At 39.5% G+C, this 20,378-nt stretch overlaps 2 protein-coding genes across 2 annotated transcripts in view; both read right to left on the bottom strand.

Annotated features, from left to right (window-relative positions):
* tmx3b (thioredoxin related transmembrane protein 3b) overlaps positions 1-6,346 on the bottom strand; it is a 29,811-nt gene extending 23,465 nt beyond the window's left edge. Inside the window, exons 1-5 of the mRNA XM_035652932.1 lie at positions 6,261-6,346; positions 5,951-6,008; positions 5,380-5,419; positions 3,469-3,592; positions 2,631-2,676 (exon numbers count right to left, since the gene is read on the bottom strand). Of these exons, the coding sequence (XP_035508825.1) occupies positions 2,631-2,676; positions 3,469-3,592; positions 5,380-5,419; positions 5,951-6,008; positions 6,261-6,294 (302 nt within the window). The 5' untranslated portion in view covers positions 6,295-6,346. The remainder of the gene's footprint in view (positions 1-2,630; positions 2,677-3,468; positions 3,593-5,379; positions 5,420-5,950; positions 6,009-6,260) is intronic.
* Positions 6,347-7,809: 1,463 nt separating this feature from the next.
* Positions 7,810-19,979, bottom strand: pxdc1b (PX domain containing 1b). Its single transcript, XM_035654481.1, has 5 exons — positions 18,418-19,979; positions 11,469-11,560; positions 11,215-11,332; positions 11,016-11,127; positions 7,810-10,573 (listed from the first exon to the last, which is right to left on the bottom strand). Exons 1-5 carry the CDS (start codon positions 18,671-18,673, stop codon positions 10,450-10,452), a joined length of 702 nt encoding a protein of 233 aa, XP_035510374.1. The 5' UTR covers positions 18,674-19,979; the 3' UTR covers positions 7,810-10,449.
* Positions 19,980-20,378: the final 399 nt, after the last annotated feature.

Below are 20,378 nucleotides of genomic sequence, written 5' to 3'. Positions count from 1 at the left end.
AAATGCTCCACTGAGATTGAGATCTCATTTGTGATTGTGGACACCACTGTCATATTGGTGGAAACGGCATGGGCTTTCTGACATGGAGTGTCCGCTAGAAAACTGGTAGACAGTGGCCATAAAGGGGTTCATGTTGTCAGCAATAACACTGTGTGTCATTTAAACAATGCCTGACTAGTACAAAGGCTTAATGTGTGCCAAGAAAATACTCATATACCATTACACCACCACTACCACAAGCTTAAACTGTTGCACAAGCCAGGATGATACCAAGGATTCATCTCGTTTAATCCAAGTTCTGACTCTACTATCTGCATGTTACAGCAAGTCAAGATTTGTCAGAGCAGGCATTTTTCCTATCTTCAGCTGTCCAGTTTTGGTGAGCCTATCCCCACTGTAGCCGCAGCATGCTGTTCTTAGCTGACAGGAGTGGAACCCAGTGTGGTTGCTGTAGCCTGTCCACTTCAAGGTTCGTTGTGTGTGTTCAGAGATGCTTTTTCTTCACTGTATTGTCTTAACATGTGGTTATTTGAGTTACTGTCGCCTTCCCGTCATCTTGAACCAATTCTCCCCTCATAAACAAGGCATTTTCGCCCACAAAACTGCCACTGTCTGGATGTTTTTCGAACATTTCTCTGTAAACTCTAGAGACTGCTATGCATGAAAATCCCAGGAGATTTTCTGAGATACTCAAACTACCCTGTCTGGTACAGACTATCACTCGACAGTCAAAGTCACTTAGATCACATTTCTTCCCTATTCTGATGTTTAGTCTGAACAACAACTGTACCTCTTGACCAAGGTTTTGGATATTTGCACATGTCAACTGGGGATTTCATAGAATTAACAAATAATAAACAGTCAAAAACGAATTAATTAAAAATGAAAATAATCATTAGTTGTAGCCTGAATTTAATTGTGGAAAAAGAAAACTGCTGTTTTAATGGGCTAAAGTCTGTGCCTGACATCTGAGTATGGAAACCACAACCTGTCTCTTACAAGATGTTCCAATGAAACAGAAAATCCACTAAGAAAAGCTTCTTCACCACAAAAGGTCAACATAATCTAAATCATCCCACCTCCAATAAAAAAACTAAACAAATGACTATCTCTAACGGAGTTCCAGCCAAGGAAACGGCTGGACTCGAGTTCCTACAACAAGCAGAATGCATTAAGGATTGCGAAGGTTGCGTCAGCCCACAGGGCTTAATGAACTCAGGGGGAAACAGAACTCTAAATCAAGGCTTCTTCTGTCTCGGGGGGAGGTATCTCGTGTTCTTCGATGGATATTTCATCACTTTCTTAGTTTAATGTTATGAACCCTGCCGTGCTCCTGTGGCAGTTTACCAAATGAGCTTGATGAAACTAAATGGGGAGCCCATTATGGCAGCATGCAGATAAATGATTCTGTTTCAAATATATGGAGGAAACTCTGCTATGTAAGATGATCATTTCTCTAAAGTCAACATGAGCTCTGCCATCGAGCAGCTGGCGTCTACCTAAATTCATTAATTTTGTATAAAAAATGTCACTGGGAAAAAAATGTAATGAGATAAATGAGGGGGAGAAAAAAAAAATCAGTGGAAGTAGTTCACAAGTGGAAATCGTATCAAACTTATTTAGTTAATTAGTAGATCACAGGATAAATGATTTAGGACATACCTGAGAAAGGTAAAAAAAAATTTAAAAGTTTAAATTTAAATTGCTAAAGCTGATTTTAAAACACACTTCATCACCCAAGCAATGTATAATTAACAGCCTTCAGGAGTGCCAAACCTAATAAAATTTAAGCTCAAAAGGTGTGAACAGAGTTTGTCACTTAGTTATGCCTTAAGGAAGCAGCAACAACACCTTGTTCCCTCCTGAATAAGTCATCTAAGGGCATCTCAACAGGCCAAACCTCAAGGGAAAGAAGACAACAGTAGGGTAAAAATATCCTGGTAATAACACAATACAAACGCAAGTAAAGACATTTGGGATGGAGGGTGAAGGGAGCAGGGGCAAAGTAATGGCTACAGTAGATATAATATAATACACCAAAATCACAAATTACAGCCTCAGACTATTTAGTTGAATCAATGCCTCTCTGCTTAACATTAGAGGCTTCACAGAAATGTGTGTGTGCCGTAATTTGCAGTATTTGACAAATTATCATACTGTGTCCAGACCCTGTAGGTCCGTACAAAATTCAATAAACCTTTTAATCTCATATGGATTTCTCAAGGCATTTTCAAAGCTGCACTGAGTGGTTAGGAAATTACAGCAATTTGCAAAAGAAGAAAGCAACTTAAAATTGTGCATGGTTCTTTCAAATATAAAATCACACAAAACAAAAGTTTGTGTGAACTGTTGCTTCCAAGTTGAAGATTTTAGTCCTAAATTTAATGGTGGGGTCAGTCATTCTGGAGAAAGATAGTTGATTGTCGAGTCTCATTCCCAGGGAGCAGTGGGAGCACGAACGCCACCTGTTGTGTTGCGTGGCTCGCTGTGAGCCACTTTATTTGACATTTACCACAAAGCGTTAGTATTCGATGACCTGGGAATGAGACTCAATAATCTCAACTATCTTTCTCCAAAATGACTGACTCCACCTTTAATTTAAGAAAATTAAACCTTAGAGCATCACTCACAGTTTTATTGTGGGGTAACCACGGACACCGAACTCTGACGCCATTCCTGCAACATAAAAAACACATTCAGTATCTCAAACAAAAAATAATGATTGTAAAATCTGGAGGTTTTACGTCTCCTGTTGTCAGCTTCTTACAGAGTTCAAATGCATTCTTTATTTCAAACAGTGTAAGCTCAGGAAATATATATTATATATATTTATGTCTAAAAGAACAGTTTATCATTTTGGGATTTAGGCATAATGACTTTCTTGTTGATACTCTTGCAGAAGATTGATACCACTCTCACGCTGCTAGTTACCCTCTTGCTTGTTACCTTTGGACAGAGCCAGGCTAGCAGCCATGCTAAGCTATGCTAACTGGATGTTAACTGTAGCTTTATTTTTAATAAAAAGGAGTAGTAGTTTAATGAGAATGGTATCAATCTAACTCAGTTAAAGTCCTATCAAACTCTCAGCTAGAATCTAATAAGCGTATTTTCTGAAATGTCAAACTATTCTTTTAAAAGCCCAGTGGATTATAATGCATATTGTAATAGAAGATTATTGTAATTTTACTGGCACAACACACATTTTTCACTGTATGATTATTGTGGCAACAATATTGCCATAACAATAACTGGAGAAGTCATGATAATGTCACAATAACCATAACATGGACTTATTATATCTATGGTGCTTTTAATAACACCTGTGAGCCTTTTGCATACAGGACACCATCATGTTGTTGAACAACACAGTCAATTAGGTTGAATCTTTGTCTCCAGCACATGAAATAATCACCTGAGGGACAAAGAGGCTTCAAGGGAAGACATTAAAGTACTTTATCGTGTGCTCACCAGAGTAAGCAGTGGCATCCATCTTTCCCACGCGGACCGGCGACCCAGAACTCTTCAGCTCAGCTCCCACATCATGCCATACCGGCTCTAGTTTTTTACAGTAGCCGCACCACGGTGCGTAGAACTGGAAAAAACCAGGAGAAAGCAATGTTTAGATCAGGTGCAACATACTATCAGCATTTCAATATAATGTATAAATCATACAAAATATAACATTTATATAAAGTCTATAGTCTTTTAGAGTTATACATATGTGATGAATTCTGTGTTTAGGCCAGGGTTAATTTTTTTTTTATCTTTACTTACACTTCACTTTACATCAGGTAAAATACTACATTAACCAAATTTAGTTCCACTTTATTGGACAGTGGGACTTCTAAAAGCACAACAATCAATGAAATGAAATGTTTGGCAGTGGTATTGTTTAATATTGCGTGCATCTACTGAAATGGATTGAAATTATTTTCTTGCTTATTGCTTTAAAAGTGTTTTGAGAGCTTTGCTGTGTTGTTGCCACTAAAGGACTTCCTGATGTAATCTCTGAAATGGGTTTTTAAGCCCAAAATGACAATGAAATGTTGTCGCAGTCGTAGCTGGGTTCATCTGAACACACAGCTGCTAACACAGGTGTTACAAATGATAGTAATTAAGGTTCTGTTCCTGCTTTTGTGCATATTGGCCTACTGGAAAGGCTCTGCTACACTAAATCCAACCTTAATTAGTATCACTGGTAACACCTGTGTTTAGCCTACTAGTTCATGTCAAAATGGCACACAAATCTCAGTTTTTGCTCAAAGCTGAATTAATTGTTTTTGGGGGCACAGATACAATATGAAAAGCTAATAGACACGCAGCCATGTGGTCATATACCTTATACACACACCTTGTAAACCTGCTGTAGCTTACGTGTTGGCAAACAATTTCCTATTTGCACATCCAGCAGTCATAGAGCTACATTATTATTGATTGGGTCCATAGCTCTGGCCACCTGACAAATATAAGACCAATATGCACTCTCTTTTAGCTCCGTTTGGTCTTTACAGAGAAAAAGATCTGGCTCTTAAGCTGCTAAACACTCCACTACATTCACCGGCCACTCGCTAACTTTGTCCCTCGGCTGTTTAGCACTGGGTCGATAGCGAAACACTGGGTTTATTGTTTGATTTGTCGTATTGCTTTTGGTGTTTTTGCTGCAAACAGCTGCTAAGGCCTTCAGATAACAGGGCTGACGAGAGCGGTGAAACTAAACTAATATGGTTAAAGTGCTGTAAAGCCAAAAACGATAAGCTAAATCTCCTGAAAAGAGCTGCAGAGTTGGCTGATAATTAAACTTAATGACTGGAAAATACACTTTATACACATTTACATTTGATCCATTGTTGATATAAACATATTGATCAGTGTGGATTTTGCCCAATTTGCTTTTAAATTTAACTCTGCGAACCAAGGTGTACAAAGAACACCTTCCATATCTTCTTATTTGAGCTCAGTTCAGAAAACAACAATAACCTGTGCATTAGAAAATAACATCACCAATGAACATAGTACTGAAACCTCCCAGCACGAGGCCTCAGTCCTGCAATCCAAACTGGGAGTGAAACGCAGCTTTGGGTGCTCAAAGTGCTAGAATTGCTTTTCCGGACCCAGACACAAACTCTGATATAAACCCCTTCGAGCCCCCTGGCTTTGCCCAGCATGCATGACTTCTCATTCACAGAGGACAGTCTGCACACTCCCTCCGGCCCCCACCCTCCTACCCATCTACATCCCATCATGACTGCTGCCACTTCCGCAAGGGATGATCCAGACAGTGGCGTGCTGGATATAAAGTAAAGCATAGATGAATGGATCCAGACTGGTTGCGTGTGTGTGTGTGTGTGTGTGTGTGTGTGTGTGTAATGTCAGACTCACATCAACCAGCCAGACGTCGTTCACTCTTGTGTCTTTGAATCTGTCGCAAAAAAAGAATGAATGACATTTTAGCCATTTTAGTTAATCATATACTTTATACGAGACAGAAGAAGGATTATTATTCAATGTCTGTGGGTATGAGAAAGGTTATGTGTCAGAAGGTTGCAGAAAAAGCTGAAAGAGGCAAATTAGAGGATCTCACAAACACAAATACACAAGAGACAGAATCTCTACAGACTTCTCACTGCAGGCATCACTGCTTTTTACTGCCTCAAATAACTCATACCTGCTTATCTTAAGCATGCAGCTCTTTAAAAATGTGATACACCCTTAAAAACAGGGTAAAACTGCATCAAACTACATATGCACAAGTTACACATCCAAACTACAACAATTACATGTACCACTTTCTCCAACAGTGACAAAGAAGAAGTAAGCACGGAATTAAACGTCGAATTGCATCCACATCGAGTGTGTTTTGCAAACTTGGAAGTTGCACTGCAGCGGTATAATGTCACAGAGGCAGGAAGGTGAAATGTTGAAGCACAGCACTGAGGAGTGCGTCCCTTACGTGTCATCCAGGTCTTCAACAAATGCGAGCACCGCCGAACTCAGGAAAGCCGCTACAACTGTAACACGAACACAGAAAGAAAGCACGTTATCCCGACGTGAACATGAGCTGCACCGTCTCCGTCCTCCAGCCCTCCAGCCTGAAACCTCATGACTGAAGCATCCCCTGCTAAAGCTGTCGTCCCAGCTAACTGGGCATCATTTTGCTTCACGGTTACAACTACGGGGAGCCTCAAGGGTCGTTTTAACAAATGCTGCGACAACACGTACGGTCTAGTGTTAAGTGTTAGGAAATAAAAGAGTGAACGTACCTCCATAAAACAGGGAAGCTTTCACTTGTGCCATCGCTTCGAGTGGGAACAGCAAGCAGGAAATACAGCGGCTAAATCGGGATGCTGTGCGCATGCGCGGGGTCACGCAGACTCCTGAAGGCGTCAGGCATCAAACAGCTGCTTAATGTTAATATAAAAACATTTTTATTACATTTAAAAACTCATAACTGGTGCTAAAATATTTATTAATAGATACAAAAAATTAATAAAAATTTACCATATTTTGAAGTTTCCAATAATATCACTACTTTTTTTTTTTTTTTTACTTTTTTTATTTAAAAAAAAACTAAATAGGCCACCACAAAATACTGTGGAAGATGTGATGAACATGGTAGCAGATCATGTAGTTTGTAAAGTTCAATCATATTTATTTATCAAAACATAATCTATATTTAACTGTAGGATAAATAGATGCTGGTCATACGGATACTCACCACAAGGTGGTGCTCTAGGATTATTAACAGGAGCAACAGGCCAAATCCTCACTGCCTGTGTCTTCTACTTACTGTAGGTAGTAACGCTACATTAAAAATCAAAAAGTTATAATATTATAGTAATAATACATTACAAGTAGAGCCCTGCATTCACATATCACACTGTGAAAATACTCCTCTAAATGTACATTTCAAAAACATTACTTAAGTATATGTATGAATTTAAAGCAACATTCACTTAAACTATTAACTCATTATGCAGTAAAAGGGTCTCTGTCTGTTTGTTACTCTAATGTTTTTGATCACTGCTGAATAAATGTGTATGTTGCATTTCACTGCTGTAGATCAGGGGGAGAATTTTTTTTATCTGAAAAGCAACTAAAGTTGTCAGACAAATGTAGTGGAGTAAAAAGTACAGAATTTGCCTCTGAGATGTAGTGGTGCAGAACTATAAAGTTGCATAAATTACCACTGCTCATTTTTATGGCCAGATTAACTGGGGAGAGATTCCCCAGGGCAAAATTTTACTGTTGGGCCCCTACCAACTGCCCCCCCACACCTACCACCCTCTGTGCATAGTGAATGTGTCCTGCGGCCTCCACGCTCAGTGCACACAACAGACTACACATGGCAGCAACAAATACTTGTGGACTTAAAATAGACTTCCTGCCCCCAGATTTAGAAAATATGTAGCATGTGAGCAGAATATAAACTGAAACAGCCCCAAACAAATCTGCAATGAATCAATTTTTTACATTTTGACATGCAGTAAAGCCATAGCTTTTGAGGCCCCTGGGTTTAGGCCCCTGAGCCACCGCCAGTGTCCTATCATTATAATCAATATTTATATAAATATTTGATTACCATTACTGATGCACACAAGCAGCAATTTAATGCAGTTGTCATCAAGGAGCAATTTATAAACTGTTTATGCATTATACTTTTTAAATATGTTTTGTATGTAAAAGATTGATATGTAAAGTAACTAGTAACGATAGCTTTCAGTTAAATGTGTTCCTTGTAAACCTTTCTCTATCTAACGATGCTGTGTAACCACTAAATGTATTTCCATCATGAGTTCCACAAAAAAAACATCACTTGACATCACAATCCTTTATTGGAAACATATTTGTTTTGAGAAGCTTTGAGAATAATAATTTGTATCGAATACTGTCTGAATAGCTTTAAAGTTATCCGTCATGTTACCACATACACTTCAAAGGTTAAAAGTAATCTTCATTCAATACTTTTGACACATTTACACATAAAAAGATATCACAATTACAAAAAATGAAATTACAAGATTAGCTTCACAGAGTGTGTATAAAGTTTACAAAATAAATAAAAGCTTTTGTGTCATATTATCTGTCACATTGTCCTCCTCTGAATCCTCACACCCCATGCTGGCATAATGAGATAGTGATATGTTTTTAAAATGTCACTGAAACTGGAGTAAAAGCATTGGGTTACTCAATCCTGTCACCGCTGAGTACCATTTAAGTCATATTTATAATGCATTCCCAGAGCCTGCAAATGGTCTTAAAGCAGACGCAGGTCTTAATAGATATTTGATCTTGAACTCAATTCTTTGAAAGAGAGAAACTTGCCATGTTTTTTTTATTGAATCTTATTAATCTTTATATGTATGCTGTTTTCTAAAATACTTTTTCCAATAAACTTTCCTATCCAAAGAATATCCATCAATTCAAGACGTCATTCTTGAAGAAAAGAGAACAAGAAATAGTTTTGCACCCTGAGAAAGAACTGCACTTTCTCATGGGATGAATGGTGGTCATGACTGTGTTACTAAACAGACTCATGTGGGGGACCGTCCTGTAGAAGCCTCGTGTGCCAAGTTTGTGAGGGTTGAATGCCTTTGTTCTTGGAAGGGGCAGAGAAACTGCACACAAGCTATTAGCCCACATTGTAAGGCAACAATGACTTCTGCATTAACAAAACTGTCAAAACAACGAATAAAGATAGGCTTCCTTACAGTTACCCTACACAAATATACATTGTTTTGCCTTTCTTGCATTCAAAACATATGTAAGGCTTCACTGAATTCCACAGTTTAAAAAGCGAGAAGTGAAAGCGACCTCTTAATGGTGGGAGGACCCATAAAACATACAAAAGGCATGAATTTTAATCAAGTGTGTGCCTATTTCATACAACTTTCCTTTAGAAAGTTTTAGTACAGCAAGGTCGTTTGTCTTCTTTAGATAAATAGAGTTCTTGTTTCCCCCCGTTGCGGTGCCGAGCCGCAGACTCCTACATTCAGTAAGACTGCAGTCAGCTGTCTGACTGAACCCACACACGTCATCTTACAGAACGGGTCAGATATGACCTCAGTTGACCCATAAAACAAAAGCTTTGTTTGCCCCGTTTTATCACTTATGATATGGCAACAAGAGCGGTGAGATGATTCAGTGATCCACATAATGGCAAGACTCAGTTCTCTGTTCTCTAATAAATCAAATTATTTGTTTATGAACATAAAATAAGCAACATTACAAGCTACATTACTAACACATATTACATTATTATTAGACAAAAAAAAACCTCTCACCAACATCGATGAAGGCAGCATTAAGTTTTCGCTTTGGAAAGATGATAATGACACATATTTATTTCATATTCTTTAATGTGACAGTAGTCCAAGAACCAAGTGAAACTGTATATACCAATAAAAAATATATCTAATGCTTATGCTAACACATTAGCCCTATGATTTCTATTCTTTTATCTTAAGTGTTGGAAAAACTTGTGTGTCTGTTATCAAACGCAGTCTCACTTGGATCTTAGGCTACATTCATACTGCAAGCCCACTGCAAGCAGATTTGGACCAAGTGGCTCTAATCAGAAATGAAAAGATCACATTCCGTGTGATTTGTGCTGTTTCCACTGTCATGAAAAAAACAGATCTTAGACACATTTGGGCCACTCGTGCCTGCAGTGTGAATGTAGCCTGGAGTACTCTCATACCAAAGCACCAACTGCATATGACAGCAACAAAACAGGAATTATCCTTCCTTTCAAGCTGGTATTTTACAAACAAAAAGGTTCCTAAATGCTGGTGGAAATTGCACTATGAACAAACATCATACACCGAGCTTCATGACAGCTTCCTGTGTTCCCGCAGGAATAAAACACTAGATTAGTAACACTGTGAGTAACACTTCAGGCAGCAGTTTAAATGAGAAAACAACAGGCTTTGCAGATGCATCATCTCCTAGCCAACCAGGCCCGATCATGGAGGTCCACTGGAGAATGAATGCGAAAGATAAAACAACGGAGATGTGATTCTGGAGTAACAGTGAACGGTCCAATACTGTAAATTTGTTTCCAAATGTAGGTTGATGTGCAGCCCTCTACCATCTGCTTACATTCACAGTCCAAACCATAGATACTGATGTGTTTGATGCTATTTCAATTCTTTTGAAGAGGTCAAGCCGCAACCTCTCCATCACCCGAAGGATTGAGGACCTCCAGTTTGTGTTACACATCCTGAAAGCCAGTCATTTATTTTCCTGACTTTCCTTTTTTTCCGCTGAAGTAAGGCTATGAATGAGGCACACCGGTGACGTTGCTTAAAGTGGCAAAAACAAAGTGGAGGTTTCTAGAATAAGCAGCATTTACTTGGAGCAGCTATGTGCAACGTTGCATAGCTAGGTTCCATTTAAGAGTACATTTTTCTCAATGATAGTGTCATATGTCCATCAGCGGGCATCAGTTCCTCATTCCAGGATGTCAGTTTCAAATGGGACCAGATGGTAGTAGGAAAGGTTGGTGACATACGCTTCTGTTTCCTCGTCACACACATCTGCTTCCATCGGCAAAAACTCTGTTCCGTCCTCATATCTGGCAATAAAATGAGAGACACATTACTCCAAAGGCAGGATGAATCTGTGTAGTGTAACGAAGGAATCAAAAGTGTGATGCCCTGCGTTAATTGTCAGATTCAACCCATAGACTTTATTTGCTAGTACAAGGTCAGAGCACTGCAGTGGTAAATGGTAATTCAGCTCTTTAAGAGTTATGTAAAGTCTTGTTTTGTGTGAAGTACCAAGAGGAATGTGTTCCTCTTGTACTTCCTATGCACACCCAGGGAAGGAAGAGGTGCACAGACACACTTCCTGTGGGGGTGGAGGGGTCCTGGGGTTGGGTCACATTCAAGGACTTCAACACACTTACTGTACTCTCAAGAGCAAATACTGAAATATTTGTGGAAAACAAGCAGGTAATTTGTATTTCACTGCAACCAACCTGCTGGCTCATGGCAAAAAAACCACTAAATACTCACGTATGTTCCACAGAGTCGGTAGATGAGGGTCTCTCTTTTTCTTCGGGGAGACTGTGATCAAATACGATGGTTTCCGTATTAGCCAGACAGAATCCATTGGACCGCATGATTTCTAAAAAGGTACAGAGTGCGATATTTGACATTAGGGGTGTCAACAGTGGCGCCATCTTTGTGTTACCAAAGAATACTAGATATGTACCTGATATCTTGATTGGACTCTGAAAGCACGGCTGGATTCGGTGGACTTTGTCATTCCTCAGCACCTGGTCCAGCGGTGATCGCTCGAAGAAAGTCAACATCACCTCTGACCTGGAATACTGTGGAGTCAGGTTGTTAGTCATTTAGCCCACATAGCTGTAAGTTTCCACACATCTACCTTTTACCCCCAAGCAAGAGGTATAATAAAAATATCTGAATGCAGAGTGAACATGCTAATAAAGTAAAAGGACCGACCTTGCATGGCATATTGATCGCATTCTTCAGTAGTCTTTCCACCTCGTTCAATTTCTCCTCTATGTCGTTTGCCTCTTTGATTTTTACAAGCCCTGAAACAAAACAAATATTGATATCAAAAATATTTCACAAAATACACACGGTTTATTATAAATTGTGCAATCTATTGTAACTCAATACACCGATTTTGTCATTAATCCTATCTTTGGGTTGTTTTTGTGTATAACCTTTACAATTTGTTGTTACCATGTCAGAGAAGTGGATGTTTTTTCACGTTACAATACTTTTTTTAATGTTGTTTTGTGTTGTTGTTTTCAACCTGCAAACCTATTGCATTATCTAATACAAAATAACACTGGTGGACAAAACATGATAAAGTGCCCTCTATGGTGGCCCAATGCATCCAAAAAACATCATAGAAAAGGGTTTTGGGACTGTTTTACCATAAATACATCACAACTATCTGTGTGCTGGAGCCCCACCACACGTAGCTGGTGCCCTTTTTATATATATTTTTGCCTCTGTCCCTCAGGAAGCCTAAGTCCACCTGCAATACAACAACTACAGCCTAGACAATAAGAAAAATATTTTTAAATATATAAACAATCAAAACTGAACAAGGAGTCCAAAAAACTAGACCGCAATAAAAATGTTTAGTATAACAATTTCTGTGCCGGTGCGATAAAAAAAGGGCAGCTGCTATGACCTTTACTGCCATCAGACTGTTATCTGTCCACAGGGTCAGGACACAAAAAGCCAGACAGGTCTGAATTTATCCCACGTCTGGAGAAAGGTTCCCACCAATCCAAGCGAAAAGGTAGTCTGTTATAATAAGGTAACCTTTTTATAAACAATGCTCGCTGATATTTACCTCAAGTAGGAGAAGAAAAAAACAGACTACTTATCATTGTGTTTAGAACAAGAACACAGCAGAGCACAGAATAAAGTGTCAGTGTGACTGCAAACATTTGTACAAGAGCAGTAATAACGGAGGAAAGTAATAACAGTGGCACAATGTCTGTGATTACATGTTAATCCTGCAGAAAACTAGGAATGCAATTTAAGAGCCAGTGGGAGTGTGCAATCAGCACTTTCAAGAAGACAAGACTGCCGCCCATGTGAGCGAGCAGTCAGCAAAGCATCATTTACTGCCACGCTGACAAAGGGATGTGGTGGGGAGAATAATGATGAAGACTGCAGCCACACTGACGAGGCTCTGTCTGATGTAAGTGGTACAGCCCAAACCCAGTCACACAGCGGTTGCCGTTACATGGAAGTACTGAGTAAGAGAGCTCTAAGCAACACTATGCACAGTCAGCCTCATCCATTTATAATGGCCAGCAGTGATGACATCATACCCACAGGGAGGTGAAGAGTGACTGGGCTGTTAAATCATCACTAAGAACCAAGTGAGACTCTCGCCCAGTCTGAACCTCACACTGCCTCTGGATCATGTTCTTTTATTTAACTTACAAAGTCCCTTCAAGACCATTTTGTCAGTGCCAAATCATCCATGTTTAAGGATTATGTTATATTTGTAACCGCAAAACATAACAGCTGTGAGTCAGGTTTTTAATAAGCAGTAAGCAATGTGGTCCACCTTGACGTTACCTTTTCAATGGTGGTGCGTAAGTGTTGCTAAATGGAGGCAACTGTACAACACACAAGGATACAAGGTCATTTAAATAATTTTACAACACAGGGTTGTATAATGAAATTCAGACCTTCCCTTGTATGCTATATAACAAAAAACTATATATCTACAAAAATTGTTTAGTATATTGGAATCCATTTGTTTGATATATGTTATTACAGTGCATGACATTTTGTGAAATGGTTGATTCTCATGTTTGATTCAGAGATAGAGCCTTGACAAGCTTCAAGTCAGTGTCAGTTAACAGCATCTTAAACGGAAACAAAGCCTGGATGATAACTTTACCGCAGAGACTATAAACCACACCCAGTCATGTTAGTTGTTATCCTTGTAAATAGATTAGTTAAAAAAAAAAAAGTTTATGCCATGGAGGCTGCTAACGTAAGGAATGAAGCACAAACAATTGCACATTACTTATTTATTAGGTGCAGGCACACAGCGCAACCCAGCGTGCATGTGGAAACAAAGTGGGATGAGGAAGAATGTATTATCAGAGGGTGTGTTAGGTGACAATCATCACAAGCTCTCTAATCACCTTAAAAGGCTATTTTCTCCACTATAACATTCAGACAGTTTGGTCATGAGGAAAGTCCGGAGGAAAGCGTCCATAAGCAGATAATGTGTCTTTTTAATTCACATTAAAAAAACTCATTCATTCTGGACATACTGAAAGTTCAGTGGACATCATGTTTTGTGTACGTATGCATGATTTTAACTGCATAAACTAGCAGGCTGTGTAGAATAAACGTCTGTTTGATGTGAAAAAGAGAAGTATGGTGCTTATTCACAGTATATTCTTTCACAGGAAATTGAAGGTTGCGTAAGACTTAATCGTGGTAACCACAGTGAATCTTCTGTGTGTGATCACAATTTGATGATGTGCAATTCCAATTAGAAACAGCAGGTCCAACACATACCTGCTGCTATTAGAAGGATATCAATTTTAATCAGCTGAATTTTCACATAAGCAAGATGTTGTGGATGACAGATGCTGGTTAGAATCAGATATTGATCTCTACTCTGCCTTCTGCCAAAGAATGCCCAATGAAGTTAAAACAGTGAATAAAATGGGTTTGGGGGGATTTTGAAGAGGTTAACGTGGGTCTCCTCCATCAAAATAAAGTGTCAGAAAAGGCACAAGCCTCCAGTGTGCACTGCTGACTCGGCCCAAGCAGGCGGATGGTACAAAATAATCAATCTTGACGACAAAATTGCAGTGCACCACTGGATTGCCAGTGACAGCCCTGTTACTTCACCTCTCCTCCCACTGTGGCACATGCTAAATCATCAGTTTAATCTCCAAAACCTACGAAAAATATTCATCTGTGTATATTTCATCTCAGATTTGCTATGTTTGTTACAATTACAGGGTTGTCCCCTGTAAAATGTCTTCAAAGACACAAAATGTTTTTTCCTACCAGGGTCCCTGAGTGTATTTCTTTCAGTTTCCCGTGAAAGAGTCTATTTCCTGCATTGAGGTCCTGGCTCCAGTGGCGCTTATTCAAAGTTTGCTGTCTTCTTTCTGAGATTATCCATTCAGCCCCTAATAAGTCTAAGTGTTTTCTACAAGCACTTCATTTGGCTTCATTTCATCAGGAAGTGCTTTAGGTTGTTTTTTAATCGCCTTTATTCTTAAGTATTTTCTTTTGGAAGATCAGCTCATTTATCTGCTTAGAGCAACAAGTTGGTAAAAATGTAACAATAATAGTATTTACATAGATGCCATATGGAATTTTAGCATGTGCTAATCTCATAATTTTCATAATTGCACACTAAAGTTACCCGTCTGTTAGTTTTGTGACAGCATGTCATGTTGACAAGCCACTTCATCCATTAGCTGCAATAACACAGTAGCAGTAGGGAGTCGGCCGTGTTCAAGTCATCTTCAAACACATTATCTAAACAGTCATCAGATGTTGTAATCACAAGCTATTTCACAGCTATCTTCTGCAGGGATCTGATAAGCACATGTCAGCAGCCATACCATCTGTCAACATCTAACCTCTAACTCTCTGCAGTTTCGTAATCATGTTATTTCTGGACGCCTCAGTCAACAAGAAGCGGACATCAAACCTTAGTATGCATCCATGTCCATGAGAAGGTCAGGCTATGTTACATGCATTTCTTGTACCCGGTGTGTACGAGTACATATACTGTCTGTTGCTGTGTGCCCAGAATCAATTTGCTACCTACTATATTCACTTAATGGCATTTTATGTAAGTTTCCATTTTGTAACAGTAAAATCAATACCATGACCACATTCCAAAAAATGGAATGACTAATCTAATTAAAAAGCTTTAAAGCTGCTGGTAAATGTATTTTGTTACTTTTAGACAGAGCCGGGCTAGCTGTTTTCCTCCTGTCTCAATGCTAAGCTAAGCTAACCGGCTGCTGGTTGTAGCTTCATATTTAACAGACAGATACGAGAGTGGTATAGATTTTCTCAGCTTCCAGCAAGAAAGTCCATAAGCATATTTCCCCAAAATGTCAAACTATTCCTTTAATACTGGCAATACATAACGTGTACAGTACAAAAAAACATGATCCAACAAAACTCCTTTTATAGATATGTCAAACAGTGCTATGATGAACCAACTGAAATGATTATTCATAAAGTATTCTTGTGTATTTCTTAAGGTGTAATAAAGGGGGGATTCGGACACAGCCTGTGTCGATGTGCCTCTGTGGAATCTCACATGGAGCGTGAGTAATCACTTCCTGTATGTGTTCACCCTGGGGTCACATGTAAGGTAAGTGTTACAGGGCCTTCGCAGACCAGAGGGACTAAATATGGTCTGCCCACTCCTCTCCCAGTCACCCTCTCTCTCTCTCATCATGACATCAGTCTGAAAGCTCTGCACGCCTTCCTTGTTGCCTAGGCGCAGCACAGAAACAGGAAAACATGAGCAGAACTGGAGCAAAGTGGACTGAGAAAGGCCAGAGCTCCACTTTGTCACAGGGACTTTTAATCTGAGTGGCAATTAGAAGGGATGCAAATGAAATATTGAACAAAGGTAGGAATTAAGGGAAAGGCCATTAGGGGAATGTTATTAGCCCTGTGGCTTACTATCCATCAATGAAATTGTCAAACCAGAAAGTAACACGGATGTCCCCTTCAGTGCTGATATCACAGCTGCATTTGACTTTTAGCTGTAAACAGACTATTAAGGGTGACAGACAGTAAAAAAAGAAGTGAAAAGTGAGTCATGAGATCCGAAATGTCTCTTCCCAAAATGCACTGCACATTGCACTGGCAGCGACCAAGCAGCGAGCTGTCAACAACCTCGTCAGCTATTTCAGTGCATGGACAGGAAGCAAAGCTTTCCAGTCACCACTAAAGGGATGTTTCCAAAACATTCATATAGGCTCAGTGAGTAAAGACAAAAGGGAAGTGCCAAGGAGGCTGTGTGGGGGGATCATACACACAGAACCAGCTGGGAGCTCTGCCAAAATCTGTTGGCAGTGCCACAACACCACGGTGTCAAAGATCCAGACTCTGAGGGCCAAAGGTTTGAGCTAGATGGCAAAAGACTGCCCTCTACAAAGCCCTGCCAAAACCTTTGCTATAGAGTTTTACCAGATGGCACTGGCAGAAGACCTTTTGATTAATTATAACCTTTCAACCTTTCAATGTCATATTTCATATGCTCAAAGTAGAGCCATGTAGGCAGGTCAAGGAATCAGGCATCTTAACCTAGAACTTTTTTAAGAAAATCAAATTTTAGATTTAGATGATGTTACTGATAACTCTGATACAGTGTTAAATGTCAACATTTTAGCCAAATGCTGGGGCTCTGCAAATACTGAATTAGATATTAGGCCTCACAACTGAGGTTGGTTCTGAGCACCACACAATTACTGCTCAAATGGCCCAGTAACATGCACTTCTCTTAAAGAATTATGATGCGTCAGATGAAGAGAGCAAATTTCCTCAAGTCAATGTTGGTCTTTTTGGTGTTTTCCCATGGGGAATTTAAGTTTCAAGCCACAGGGAGCTGAAAGCAGACCTTACAGACCATACAGCCTTTTAGTTCCCAAATATTGACAAGGATTAGAAACATGTTGTCAGCATGTTGGTGTTGTGGTCTGCAGGCTATGTGACATCCAAAAGTGGACTGTTAAATATTAACCTGTCCAAACAAAGGCATGCAAGTCTATGCTCTGTTCAGATTAACCCTAACCTTCAGTGATTATGTTGACTATGTTTCCCTTCTTTTATTTGGCTGCCCAAAGTGGAGTTATGCCAGTAACTACCTAAAGGACCTGAGGTATGTGGAAAGAAATGCCTTTATGGGTCTCACTTGTGCATTTGAAAATGTTTTATGCAGCTGGTTAGATAACAGGATCTGACTGTAATCCACATAAATGCAAAGAAAAACGTTCCCGAAACCACAAAACAACAGTTGTTGTGCTATCCGAGGCTAACAAGACTCATTTCTCAGGGGTTTTCTTGTGCAGACACAAGCAAAGTTTTCCTCCCCATCCACTATCGAGAACATTTTCCTGATATGGTAGAGCCAAAGATGCAAAACCTAAACTTTCCAACAAGTCCAAAACAGTGATCAGTCAGAGCAATCCGACAAAAGAAAATGTGGATAAATTAAGTTCAATAAGCCAATTCTCCAGTCGGAAAACAATCGCAACAAGATGACAGAATCAAAAGAGAGCCAGTAGAACCTCAAACCATGAAAAAGAATGCAGAAAAACACAATGGAAATGTGATATTTCTGTTTGTTTTATGTCAGAAACATCAGATCTGTGTGTAGCAATTATGGATGCACATGTATTAAAGAGCCGTGAGCAATGAGGAGACTGTCAGACCCAGAACAGCTGATTAGTCATGAGTTATATGTTTGTTACCAAAGAACTTATTCTGAAAAAGTGTTTCCATCTCCTGATGAGGAAGTATTCTTCATATTTTGCAAGTTTCCATCAACCATTTGTAATGTGACGTTAAATATACGTTGATGGAAGTCATTTGATCGACAGAAACTTAGTCTGCAATAATTTAGATATTTTATTAATTTATAATGCAAAATGCCAAAGAGTTTCTTCTCTCTATCATCACTTGCAACCCTAGAAAACATAGTAGTGCAGAGGAAGAGAAAGTTGAGGGGGGCCACCTCCTGCGCATATGGCCCCATAATTTGCGGCTACGCCCCTGACCAGAATGTAACCCTAAAAATGTATATTAATAGTTGTGTTATTTGTGATACTCTTGTTTTACTATTAAAAGCTAAGTCATCATGTCCTGCCACAGCTGTCACGTGCAATCACTTCCCCTTCATACCCACCTTCTATCAGTGGACACTTGGAGAGGTCTCTTCTGTCCTCAGGGAAGGACTCTACCAGTCTTTTAAACAGCCGCCCCATATCGGAATAACTCCGATGCAAGTATAAAATGTTCCTGTCAGACCACTCTGTCCTTATCTCGAAAAACTCCTCTTCCTCTCCCCGCTGGCTGATGATGAGCCTCCGGATCCCGTTGACCCAGCAGTCCCGGACAAACATGTTGACCAGCGACGTGCCTTCAAACACAGCCGATGCCATTCCTCAGACGTCAGTCCAGCATGCTGGGGCGGGCAGATGAAGTCGAGGAGGCCACAGACATTTGGAAATAAAAATAAAAAATGAATGGCAAACAAGGATAGACAACTTCGGCAACTTTTCGGTCCGTCTGCTCCGAGCGGCAGCTGTGCGTAAACAGGAGGAGGATGATGATCGCTCAGCCCATCACACGCGTAATCTCAAACGTGGCATGATTTGAGAAAAAAATAGACACAGAGGGTTTTTTTTTTGAGTCAGAGATACCGCCCCCGAAAAATAGCTTTGGCAATATCGATCCAGCAACAGTTTTTTTTTTTTCCCCAAAGAAAATTGCTACATCTCTCACAGTGAAGTCCCTCCTCCAGTCTGCCGTTAGTTTCCTAAATCCAGAACATTTCACTTCTCACTGTCTGGATTGCTCTTCTTTCAGCACAGTTTCCTCCCCTCTCCTTCCTCCCTCCCTCCTTCCTTCCTTCCTCCCTCTTTGACAACATGGTATTATTATGCAAAGAATGCAAACGCAAACTGTCCATCTCCTTATTTATAATCAGGAGAAATTGCTTATTTTCTTCTTTTTTTTCATTACTTAAATATAGTTTTTATTAACCCTGGATTTGGTGCCTCTGCCACATCGTTCCTTAAAATCAGTACACTTAATCTTGAAATAAGATGTTTGGAGATAACCACAGGAAAAAAGCCTGAGAAGAAGCTGCTGAAATGCAATTTCATGAAGCCCAACAACTGGAATCCAGCTGTTCTTCTGCCAGCTAAGGGGCATTAATATTTGTAATAATTGTCCATTTCTGACCTCACATAAGTCATGTCTTCACAAAATACCAGTATTTTAGCCAATGTTTAGCCACAGCACCAAGAAAATGCACTGCAGCCACATTATTTGCCTCCTTTTAGAGAGACCAAAAAAAGAAAAAGAATGCTGTTTTCTCTGAATTGCTCAATTGAGCAGCACACTAATGTTTTACTGAATGGAGAAGCAGAGACCAGTAAAAGAGCTGTAATTAACTACTGTATACAGGAGTTAATGGGAAAATGTCTGCAAACTGTTATGGTAAAAGCAATTCATAACAATGCAGTTCAGGAAATAGCATGTTAATTGCAAGTAAAAGGAAGCTGTAAACTTACTGGACAGACACGTAAATGCACATAAATTTGGAGAGAAAACTGAAAATTGTACTGTTGAGATCAGAGAAAGCGATCCTGCTGTAATGTCCTCATTACATTTTATGAGACAGGGCAGATGGTTGACGCAAAAGACTGCATTCATGCCCCTTCTGAGCTCGCAATTGCACCTCTGTGAGTGTTTTGGTCTCGCTATTGCAACTGTAAGGACTCCAAACAGGTCAATGCAGCCAGTCGGGGGAAATATAAAGTTTCAATTTACCATATTTAAACTGTCATTCACATGTGACAGTTTTATATTCAGCTGTTTGGTTCCTGCTGCCAGTAAGGAGACGTACCAGATAGCAATGTCAAACTGTCTGCATTTAAAAGAATACACAAGTACATTTATAGGAAGATCAAGACTCAGTGTGGGATTCTCAGTTCTCTGGAAGTTCCACATTATCAACCATATGTCATGTGTATACCGAAAGTGTTTTTTTCATATACATTATAGTGGAACTGTGTCTTGGGCATATCCAACCACTTGAAAAATAAAAAACAGATTTGTGGTTAGTGATCATCATAATTT

The sequence above is a fragment of the Morone saxatilis genome, unplaced genomic scaffold, assembly GCF_004916995.1.
Source record: "Morone saxatilis isolate NCDOM2014 unplaced genomic scaffold, NCSU_SB_2.0 Contig0, whole genome shotgun sequence".
In the NCBI taxonomy this organism is placed as follows: domain Eukaryota; kingdom Metazoa; phylum Chordata; class Actinopteri; family Moronidae; genus Morone; species Morone saxatilis.
This window is presented reverse-complemented; position numbering and strand designations above follow the sequence as displayed.